Source organism: Falco cherrug, chromosome 12 (genome assembly GCF_023634085.1).
Source record: "Falco cherrug isolate bFalChe1 chromosome 12, bFalChe1.pri, whole genome shotgun sequence".
Taxonomy (NCBI): domain Eukaryota; kingdom Metazoa; phylum Chordata; class Aves; order Falconiformes; family Falconidae; genus Falco; species Falco cherrug.
The window spans coordinates 7,401,609-7,413,026 of NC_073708.1; the positions used below are offsets into that span (position 1 = coordinate 7,401,609).

Below are 11,418 nucleotides of genomic sequence, written 5' to 3' on the forward strand. Positions count from 1 at the left end.
GGGCAGGGAAGGGATGATCCAAGGTATTCACAAAGCAAAATATACTCTCTGGAAAGTGGATCTGGTCACTTCGGTTTGCACCCCGCCTGCCCAGGGTGGGGAAGGAGCATGGCGTGTCTAACCTGCCTTGATTGCCCTTCTCTCTTTCCTTCTGCACTTTCTTTACCCCTCCTTTCCTTCCCCACCCTTGGATAATTTGGTCCCTGTGCATGTGCTGGCAAACTTCATCTCTGAAAGACGCAAAAAGGGAGCGCCAGGATGTAGCATGCTAGAGGAATCCAGCTGATCTGAAGTCCCTGAAGGTTAGGGACCCTCCTCTCCCCTGCCCCAGGTGGGAAGGGTTGAGAGTTGGAAAGTCAAACTACCTGGGAATGGAAACCTGAGCCCCTTCTCCCCTCCCTGAGCACTCCCCATGCCCGCACCCCTGATGGATCAGGTGTGTCTTCCCAAAAGTGCCGGGAGGTGCCGTGGCAGCCCCGGTGCCATGGGGAGGGGGGCTCAGGGGCTGTTCCTGGGGTGCAGGAGGAGCCCTGGAAGGCAGTGAGCCGGTGTCCTGGGGTGGAAGGAGCCGGGGGGTGGGGGGGGTGGGGTGATCCTTGCCCTTCTTTTTTGGCTGTGCTGTTTTGACACTCTTTGTTGCTTTTTATTTTTTAATTTTTATTTTTTTCCCTTTTGTTTAATGTTTAATTTCTTTTCCTCCAGCCTGGTCGATGTGTTTTTCGATATTGTTTTCCGTCCGCTGTTTTCTTCTCTCTCTTGCGCAGAGACTGGTGCTGATGAACATGCCCGTGGCCGAGGACATGACGGTCCATTTTACCTCCACCTTGATGGCGCTGATACGCACAGCCTTGGACATCAAAATTGCCAAAGGTAAGGTCAGTGGGGGAGAGAGGGGACAGAGCCAGGAAGGTTTCAGTGTGACCAGCACTCATCCTTTGGGCAGGCTGAGGACATCACAGCCAAATTGGTGTTGGCTTCCCAGAGCCTGGCACGTGGATGGAAGTGGTTACCTTGAACAGGCAAATTTCTGCCGCTTTCTATAAAAAACCCTGTTTCTTTAGGGAAGAGGTGGCTAGTTTTCCACTAGAAGCTGCTTCTAGAGAGCAGAAACAGCTTGATGTCCACTGTGTAATGGAGGAGAGGGAGAATTCCCCTCCTCATGTACAAAACCAAACCAAGGAGGGGAATGATCACATGTGCTTGGCTTCCTAAGGCTGTGAGGAACAGCAGTCTCTCTCTTGGGGAAGACAAAATGTTCAGAGCAGGAAAACCTGCTTTGTTGTTATTGCTGAAAACGCTCTGATTCATCAGATCAAAAACTTTCTGAAGAAACCTGCCATTTTCAATAAAACATCCCCTAGGAACAGCTCAGCTGTTGGAAGAAAACCCAACCAGGGCAAGATACCAGCAAAAGCCCAGTGCTCAAACAGCTCCTTGCATCTTGAAACAAGGCGTTCAAGCCCCTCTAGATAAAGCAGAGATTTGAACCTGGGTCTCCTGCAGCCCAGTCTGAGTTGCCCTGGGCTGGGATGTCTCCAATTGGCACATGGTGACAGATCCCTCTGAGCCTGGGTCTTCCTAAGCTCAGCAAACCCCTTCACTGCTGGCCAGAGTGCTCTGCTCTCCTTGCAGAGAGCATTGCCAAGTATTTAAGAATTTCTACCAAGTGGAGCTGCTCTTTCACCAGCACATGATCTGCTCACCAGAAAAGAGAAAGTGGGGCAGCAGCAGGTGTGTGTGGGCTGGAGTAGGATTGGAACCGTAGAGACGGACCCAAGGCGAGCTTGAGGATGGCAGCTTTGAGTGGGAGGGCAGGGGATGGGGAGATGGAGGCACATATGGAGGGGATGGTAGGAAAGTTTCCCTGTGAGAGCAGGAGACCAGGCTCACTGATGCAAGATGGCCCTCCCAGCCCGGAGAGCTTGTTGCTGCTCATGGACCTCACTTCAGGATGGGAAAGGGGTGGTTTTAGTTGTACCCTGGTGCCAGATCTTGATGTACATGGGCCATTTTTCACCCTGCTGTTCAAGGTGGTGCAGATTGGCAGCAGTTAGACTCTGAACTTCAAAAGGAGATCCTGACCATTTGGCCTCACCTGTCCCAGAAGATGCTTGACCTGTTGGTACCCATGCCAAAAAGTGAGTCTCTCTGCGGGCTGTCATCACTGCCAAGTTGCCATCAAACCTGCAACAACTTCTTCCCAAAGGGAGGTGGGGGACCAATCAGACCTGTCCCCAGCTTGGGGAGAAGTGGGAAAAGAGTCGGTGTTCGTACAGGCTGGCTTCTGCCTTGCTCTGCCTGGCTGCCTGGGAACCCTCTTGAAAATAGCCCAGTTTGCAGGGATCTACTGCCAGACCCTGAGTCTCCTGCAAATCATCTCTGGAGCATACTGGGGCAGGAGGCTGAGCATTTCTTGCTCTGTTACATCTGATGATGTGATGAGGCTGTGTGTCTTGGTGGCTGATGAGGATGCTTTTGAGCCATCTCCATCCATTTTATCTCCACATGGAGTGTCTGGGTGTTCATCTCTCTTTTGGAGTGGCGAGCAGAGTTTGAGGGTGACCAGAGTATCCCTCAGCAGGGCTCTTCCCAAGATCTGTGCTAGTGTCCAGACCTGCTGTTTCTGTTAAGACACAAGTGTCCCCACTTTGTTCCCTCTTATGCTCTCAGCCTCTGACCTGACTGTTGGCAAAATATATGCAGCCATGATGATCATGGATTACTACAAGCAGAGCAAAGCGAAGAAGCAGCGGCAGCAGCTGGAGGAGCAGGTGAGGCTCAGCCAGGGCATGTCGTGGGCAGGATGGGGCTGTTCAGAGCACCCTCGCTGCTTCCCACAATGTCGCAACCAAATGTACAGCCAGCTGCATGGGATGCAGCTGAGGGATGAAGATGGTGGAACAGATTGGGGTTTGGTGACTACAAGGCATGCGTACTTGCAACCTCATTGCCCAGCAGCAAATAGGAGCACGCTGTCATCTTCCCAAGCAGCAGGGGCTTGGTTGGTGAAGCACTGGATGTTCATCTGCATTTCCTACAGGCTCAGTTTCTACCTTTCTTCAATACAGAAAAATGCCCCCATGTTCCAGCGCATGGAGCCATCCTCCTTGCCGCAGGAAATCATCTCGAACGCGAAGGCTCTGCCTTACCTCCAGCAAGACACCCTCTCGGGCCTGTGAGTATTGTTCTGAGGAGGAGGGAGGTCGTCCGGTCTCTTTTCTGTTCCTGCAGCCCTCGTTTTGTTCTCTGGAGCTGGCACTGGGATGCACAGAGGGTTAAGGAGCTGCTGAGAACAGGGGAAACCCAGTCCAGGCCCCTGGCACAAAGCTTTTGCAGGATTCCAGGTAGCTGGTGGGTGTCAGCATCGCCAACAGCAGCGGAGGTGGCCAAGGGGGATGGCCAGGTGTCTGCGTGGTCCCTCTTCTCACAGGGCAATCCCAGCACGACATGCAAGCTGTCTTACCTAGGAGGGACTGGGATGGCCCTGAGCCACGAGAGCAGCTGAGCAGTGGGTTCCTGGGTGGTGCAGGGTCGGTGCGGGATCCCAGCACCCTGGCTGGTGGGAACGAGATGGTGGGAGTTGCTGGCACTGCACTTGAGATGTCCCCACTGCTGCCATGGGACCTGGGGCACTGGTGTCCTCTCCTGCCTGGGCACCACTTCAGCTCTCCAAGGAACATGATGTTTGTCCTAGGGGTCTTGACAGGCTCAGGGGCAAGCATGGGGGCTCCCCAGCTCTAAGCCGCTGGAGAGGCAATGCCCAGTGATGGCAGCACCCACCTTGTGGCCTCCCTGAAGCTGGACTGTCTTTGCAGGAGCAGCCGAAGTGGGTTCCCCTCCCTGAGCCCACTCTCACCACAGGAGATCTTCCAGCTGGCGTGCATGGATCCGGCCCACGGGCAGTTCCAGGAGCACCAGTCTTTGGTAAAGTCACACACTGCCTGGCAGGCGCTCGCGTGTGATCTCGGTGGGGATGCTGGTGGGCACGGGGAAGTGTGGGGCTGCTGGCATGGTGGCAAAATGCTGCTCCCTGCCCCTGTGGCAGCGAGTACAGTGGAGGGATGGCAGCTGCTGAGTCACATACAGATCCAAAGCAGGGGACAAATGTCCCTGGATGTCCCTCAGCTCGGGTTCTGGCCCCTCGCCTCTGCCCAGGCGCTGGAGATGCAGCCATCCCTGGACCAGGCCTGGCTGGTGGTGGCAGGCAAGTTCTTTTGGGGCAAGAGCTGTGACCAAGGTCCGATGTCCTGCAGTAAAATATCCTTCTCTTCACAGGCTGCTCTTTTTTCCACTGAGTGCTCATTTCAGTGGGTTACTCCATGCTGAGTGATGGTATCTGATGTTTTTTGGATTCATGTTCATTTTGTTGTCAGTGCTGGTGTCCCCAGTCCCAAACCAAGCTGTCAAACCGTCTCCAACAGGAGCACACCCCTCTGGCCTCACACACATGCCGGCCAGCAGCAGCAGCGTCTGTCTGTGTGTGTGTAAATATATATAGACATATCTGTATATATCTCTCCATGTCTGTGTGTGTGCGTTCACGCACCACCCCGACGTTTGTTGGATGCAGTGTTGTACCACTGTGCATCTCCAGCCCGGTCCATGTCCCTGGGGTCTGTAATACTCTGTGTGAGCTGTGTATTGCGCGGGCAGGTGTCCCCTGCCTCGGCCACCCTGCCCACGCCACTGTCTTGCCAGCGGGGAGGTGGCAGGTGAGACTGCCCCCTCCCCATAAGGTCACCTTCTAGCAGATCTCCAGGGTCACTCCCTGCCCATCTCCTTGACACCACGTCCTGTACAAGAGAGTCCCCTAAACTGGGATGTGTGCTTTCTTTTAATGGGGATGTGGTCAGAAAGTCTTTAAAGCAGGGTCAGAGAGAAAATCCTGTAAGTTTGTCCCCTTCTGGCAAAAGGAGAAGGTGTTAAAGCCCAGGCAGTCAAGGCATCACCAGATCCAGGCAGGGTTTCCACTGCCACTGAAGAGGTGCAGGATGAATTGGCCATCAGGCAAGCCTGAAGCACCACGTCTGGGCTCACCTGCAGCAGATTGTGGATCAGAGAGTATTTTTCAGTGGTGACATGTCGGATGATATGTCTTAGACTCTCTTTTTGGCCCACTTAAATTCTGCCCCCAGGTGAGAGCAAGCAGGGCTGTGCCCTACAGACGGGGCAGAAGCAGCACGCTGCCCTGCCCCAACCCCATCCCAAGAGCTTGGCTGTGTGTTTATTTCTAGGAGCCAGAGGTTAGGGAGTTTCAAAGAGTGCAGCCCTCTAACCGTGGCAGCTACCTTCCCGTGGACACTCAGGACCATGCTGTCTCTGGGAGGGCCTCCTCCATGCCTCGTCTCACTGTGGATCCCCAGGTAAAACCAAGCAAAGCCCCCACGGGTGCCGGGTCCAAGCAAAGCCTACCAGGTAACACTGGGGCTTCTCTCTGCACTGAGCAAGTCCTGTGAGCCACATGGCTTCCCCAGCAGCCCAATATCGGAGCATCTCCCCATCTTTGGGGTGCTGCATAAGTAGAAGAGCTGCTGTTCCTCTACATGGGGGACACCAGCAGCAGCCTGCAGCCAGGGAACCAATCTCCTTGCTCATGTGGAAGGTCCACGGTGGAGCAGGGCCATGCTGGGAGGTTGCAGGGTCCCCCCACAGTGGGACACCCCTCCTTTCCTTCAGCCCTGGGCACTGGCTGAGATTCGAGGAGTCCCAGCCCAACTGTCAGATGATCTCCCAGGTGACAAAACACCTTTTCCTTCCTTTCCTGTTGTCCCAATGCACACGCTTCTCCGTCTGTCCAGGGGAACCAAGCCACATCTCACCTCCTTGTTTGTCTGCCCAGTTCTCTGTTGTTCTGTCTTGTACTCAGCCTCCACCAAGACACAGACACTTTTGTGGGGTTTGGTTTTGCTGTGAAGTCTCTGGGTCTGCTTCCTCACAGAGGTGGTGGTGCAAGCACCAGGTCCTGCTGTTGGTGCTGATGTGATATGTCATGGCACTTTGGGGGGTGTGAAAAGGAAGGGAGGCTTTACTTCATGGGTTTTATTGACCATTTGGCAGTGGGGGAGATGATCAGAAGGAGGGGATAGGAGCAAGAAAGGGTATGGCGGGAGGAGAGGAGACAGGGAGAATGGCCTGCAGCTGCAGGGGCAAAAATCTGCTAGAATAAAGCAAACGAAAATCTAGGAGGTAGTGATGTTTTCCACAAAACATGTGAGAACACAAGCTAGAAGGAAAGGAGAAGGTAGAAAGGACAAGCATGGGAGAAAGAAAGAAAAGAAGAGGAAAGTTAAAACAACAGCGTGAGCAGGGAGAGAGGGAATGAGTGCAGGGGAAGGGGATGGGGTTGTGGGAATAAAGGACAACTGGGGAGGGGTTTGGAAAAGTGGCAGCAGCTGGGAAAATAAACATGGAGTGAAGGGCACTGAAGGATCCCCTCTGTCAGTGGTTTCTTCTTTGATGTCTCTGTTCGCTGCCCTTGACCCTGTTGGCAAGGTGGGGAGGGATGCCAGGGTGGCAACCGTCTGGTACTCTCCATGTCCCCGTACCTGGGGTGGGATGCTGCTGCTCTTCCCCCAACACTCAGCACCTTGGCTTCAATCGCTGTCTCTGGCTTTGCTTGTGGAGCATGGTTCCTGGCCGGCTGGGGAAGGGGAGCCCACGAGCACAAAGTCTAAACCCCACTTTCCTCCCACCCCTCGTTTGTGCAGAGATAATATGGGAGTGCTGGGCTCAGGCTGGCTGCCTGCCCCCCCCCCCCCCCCCCCCAAATCTCCCCATCCCAGAAGCTGGTGTGCCAGTGATGGCAGGTGAACTGGTAATTGCTCGGCCGCCATCCCCCCAGCCCTGCCTGGTGCTAACCCCCTCCCCGGCTGGCCGGGGTTGCTTGCAGGTGGTGACAGACACCAGCTCGATGCGACGATCGTTTTCCACCATCCGGGACAAGCGCACCAACAGCTCCTGGCTGGACGAGTTCTCCATGGAGCGCAGCAGCGACAACACCTACAAGTCCCGCCGGCGCAGCTACCACTCCTCACTCCAGCTCTCCGCCCGGCGCCTCAACACTGACTCGGGTAAGCAAGGACGGGTGCCATCCCATACCAATGCCAAACCCCCCCAGCTGAACATCTGCTCCTGGGGAGGGGGCAGTGGGGATTGACGGGGATGTCCTGCAGGCCACCGGTCCGACGGGCATCGCTCAGGCGGCAGGGAGCGGGGCCGATCCAAAGAGCGCAAGCACTTGCTGTCCCCCGATATCTCCCGCTGCAACTCTGAAGAGAGGAGTCCCCAGGCACACGACGAGTCGCCAGAGCGGCGGCGCGAGTCCCGGTCACCCAGCGAAGGCAGGTCCCAGACACCCAACAGGCAGGTGGGTGTGACAAAACCCCCTTCCTAAGCACAAACAGAGGTGTAGAAAAGGCTCCTTGCCAAAATCCGGAAGATAAGCCCCAACTCCAGGAGCTCTGCACTGTCTCTCCTCCCTACAGAGGCATTTCTTTGTCCCCTGTGAACTGAACAGCTTGGGGCTGCTTGAGCACCCTGTAGAGCATTTGGGAAGAGGGGTGGATCTCCACACTGATCCTCTCACCACTGTGGCATCTGCTCCCTGCCAAGGCTGAGGCGTCCCAGCTCCACAAGCCTGGAAATGCCAGTGCTTGAGTGTGCTTGAAGCCCACGGAGATACTGCCCGTAGAAACTGGCAGCTGGCGAGCCATTAGCTCCTCCCGTCCTGGGTTTGTGGGTGCTTTTTACTTTTGACCACCAAGAGCAGACACCATCCTCATCCATGGAGCACACCCTGAGGCCGGGATGGGGCAGGCAAGGGTGCGGCGGGGCCTCATCCAAGAGGGAGGATGCTCCAGAGACCCCAGGCTTGGGGTTGGGGGGAGTGGGTGCATGGCTTTGCCTGTCGCCCCTGTATTCCCCATTGCGTCTTGGTGCATTGCAGGGAATGGGCTCCCTGAGTGAAAGCTCCATCCCCTCCATCTCGGACACCAGCACCCCCCGGCGAGGCCGCCGCCAGCTCCCGCCGGTGCCCCCCAAGCCACGGCCCCTCCTTTCCTACGCCTCCATGCTGCGGCACGCCGGAGATGCCTCGCCGCCCGCCGATGAGAGCGAGGGGGGGTCTCCGCTTCTCTCCTCCACCCTGGAGCCCAACGCCGCCGGCCTGACCGAGTCTTCCAGCTCCCCGGCAGGGAAGCAGAGCCGACAGTCCACCCCGCAACGCTACATCTCGGAGCCCTACCTGGCCCTGCACGACGACTCGCATGCCTCAGACTGCGGTGAGGAGGAGACGCTCACTTTTGAGGCTGCCGTCGCCACCAGCCTCGGCCGCTCCAACACCATCGGCTCAGCCCCGCCGCTGCGGCACAGCTGGCAGATGCCCAACGGGCACTACCGGCGGCGGAGGCGAGGGGCAGGGCAGGGCGTGATGTGCGGGGCCAGCATCGATGTGCTCAGCGACACCGAGGAAGATGACAAGTGCTAGAAGCTGCCCGCCCAGCCCCATCTCAGCTCCCCGCCGCCCTGCCGCTGCCCTGCCCCTCTCCAATGCATGCTCTTCGCCACGCCTGGGAATGAAACAAAACCAAAACCAAGTGCAGGGGAAAAGGAGAAAACCAAACCGACCGGAACGGAGGGGAAGAAAAAAAAAAAAAAAAAAAAGAAAAAAAGTCTTTGTGCAAAAAAAAAATTAAAATCTGTCGACTTTCATTTATTACTATCACTTTTTTTTTCTGCACAGAGAAGCATTTGATGGGCAGCGGAGCAGCCTGGCTGGGTGTGTGTGCTGGGGGACAAGTGAGAACCCCCCCAAGCCGCGGCCCCGCTCCCTGTCCTGAGCGGGACCCCCGGGAAGGCTCGTCCTGATGGTTTTCCGCTCCCCGAGGCCAGACAGTCCCAGCGAGAGGGTACCAGGGCCCCCCTTTGCTCTGTCGCTCGGGCTCGTGCTGCTGTGGCTTTCGATTTCCCTCCCCGAGGTTCTCATCCAGCCCAGAAAAGGGGCGAGGTGTGATGTCGGGGTGCGGGGGCTGAGGGGTTGGGGTGCACTGGGCAGACCAGAGCGGCTCTGCCTGTTGGGGGTGGCAAAACCAAAACCAACTGGTTTGTACTGGGGCAGGTGGGAGCAGGGTGGGGGGTGCTCAGTGCTGCCAAATGTATCCTGTCTCCCACCATCATATATTTATTTATATACAGAGAACTCTAGGTGTGCCTGTGTGTGTATATACGGTATGTGTGTGTATATATATTTATATGCTGTATATATAAAGATATACACATACATGGATTTGTTTTAATCATCTGACAATGCTGGGGAGCCCCTTGGGGTTGTCACTGCCCGCACCCCCTTTGGCGGGGCAGGATCAAGCCTCCCTGGGAAGCTGCTGCGCACCCGTCGCTGTAGCAGAGCTTTGGGAATATCACCCTGCTCCCCTCGCCCTGCCCTGGCCGTTTCCAGCGCTGGGAATGGTATTTTCTCCGTCAGAGGTGGCTGTGGCGAGGGGCTCTTTGGGCAGCCCTGTGCTGTGCTGGGGCGGGATGCCCAAGGGACGAGGACGGGGGTGTCCCTGGGCGTACGGCTCGCCTGGTGCCAATGGTGCTGAGGGGTTGACGCCAAACCTCTCAGAGGCCTCTGTGTTGTGTTTTGCCAGGAAAAGAAAATTCCCATGTCTGCAGGGGAGAGAAGATGTACATGCATGCCTGACGGTACCCTAGTGTGTCCTCCTGGCAGAGGAACCTGGCTTTGGCACCTCCTCTGCCTCAGTTTCCCCTGCAGCCCTGGCCCCTGCCCGCTCCCAGGGGGGCTGCCGTGGGGGTGGGCTGGGTTTGCAAACCCCATGGGCCTGGTGCAGGGGTAGGTGCATCTCTGGGAGCCGGCGGGGCTCTGGGAGAGGAGCATGGTCCAGGGGGTGAGCGGGGTGGCTCAGGCCTCCTGCAGGTACTGAAAATGCAGTACAGGGTCACCTTCCAATGCCAGTCATTAATTAATCTGGTAGTTATGTGCTGTCAGCTCTGATGATCCGCACACACCCTTGACTGTGGGTGCGATGCTTTGCCAGCCTGGGCAGATTCTGGTGGCCTTGTGGTGGTGGGTGGCTCACCCTGGCGATCACCGGTGTGTTTCTGCTGTGAGGTTTGTCTGTTGTCAGCCTGAGCATGGTCCTGGGGAGCTGGAGGGTGCTGTGCCCTTGGAGCCTCAGGGAAGGGCTTGCTCTGGGGGCTGGGGGGCTGGTCGGTGTGGCTGGGCCAGGTGTGGCCACGTATGTGGAGACAGGACGTGGCCTTCAGCCTGCTGGGCTGGGCAGGGGCAGGCAGTGCCTTCGTCCCATGGCTTTGCTCTGCTGCGAATTGTGGTGGTCTGGGTCCTTAGGGCTGTTCTCCAGCCCCTTTGGCTAGCTGAACAGCAGCTCCGGCCAGGCTTTGCTTTGGTCATGAATAACCCATGTCTTCTCCTAACCAGAAGATGCTATGGGCACAAACTGGCCTGCTCCTGCATGTGCAGATCAGCCTCTGCCCCGATCACTTTGTGAGCTCTCCCAGATGAGCTCTGCTTTGCAAGAAGCAAATCCCATGAGCTCCAAAGGCTGCCCACACCTGGGCTCCATCGTGGACCAAACCCTCTCTTTCTTATGGTCAAGCTGCCCTTGTGGAGCCAAAACCTCCTACTGCCTCGGTGGGTCCCTGCTGGCCCCGTGCTTCCTGAACGGACACTTCCAGCTGCCAAAGGATTCCAGACTTCCCCAGGAGGCCCTCTCCATCCCTCTGGCTAAGCTCCTGCATCCTCCACCTAGGTGCCTGGGGGCAAACCATGCCCCATGCAGCTGTGGGGAAGGTCCCTGGTGCTGGCTGATGGCATGGGCATCTCCTGTCCCCCTCTGGTCATCGTCTGTCCCCTTCCAGCCACCTGCGAGCAGTTTGTGGCTTCCACCCGAAGCTGCTGGAGCATTGCTGCCTGTGCCGGAGTTTGGAGGAGGCAGGCCTGATGGGCAGCATGGGATCGTGCGTGGGGGCCAGGCCCAGGGATGTGGGGGGGCTGGGGCCAGGGGAGACAATGCCATACGTGCTCTAAATATAGGTGCTGGCATCGTCTACTTCTAAATGCAGAAAGGTGTCTGACAATACGCCGGGTTCTGAGTAACAGCCCATGAGGAGGGAAGAGGGTGGCTTTTTGTGTCTGTGCCTATTGGGTGGGAGGGAGGGAGGGATGCTCCCAAAGTGGGGTGTACATTTCATGCGGATTTCAAGCTTTGGGTGTTTTTCTTTCTTGGGCCCCAGAATGGGGTCAGCAAGCAGTGTGCTGCGATGCTCTGCACTGGTGGTCCAGGCTGGGGCAGAGCTCCTCGGGGCGCATCCGCACGTGGCAGTGGGCTGCGGCGTCCAGACCCAAGCTATTTTGATAAGTAAGCCCTGTGTTTTGCTAAC

The 11,418-nt window shown here is 56.8% G+C and overlaps 1 protein-coding gene across 1 annotated transcript in view; it reads left to right on the top strand.

Moving 5' to 3' along the window:
- Positions 1-11,168, top strand: part of CACNA1E (calcium voltage-gated channel subunit alpha1 E) — a 150,312-nt gene extending 139,144 nt beyond the window's left edge. Inside the window, exons 41-49 of the mRNA XM_055724493.1 lie at positions 765-870; positions 2,031-2,138; positions 2,671-2,771; positions 3,069-3,175; positions 3,816-3,924; positions 5,235-5,363; positions 6,890-7,070; positions 7,173-7,366; positions 7,946-11,168. Coding sequence (XP_055580468.1) covers positions 765-870; positions 2,031-2,138; positions 2,671-2,771; positions 3,069-3,175; positions 3,816-3,924; positions 5,235-5,363; positions 6,890-7,070; positions 7,173-7,366; positions 7,946-8,485 — 1,575 coding nt within the window. The 3' untranslated portion in view covers positions 8,486-11,168. The remainder of the gene's footprint in view (positions 1-764; positions 871-2,030; positions 2,139-2,670; positions 2,772-3,068; positions 3,176-3,815; positions 3,925-5,234; positions 5,364-6,889; positions 7,071-7,172; positions 7,367-7,945) is intronic.
- Positions 11,169-11,418: the final 250 nt, after the last annotated feature.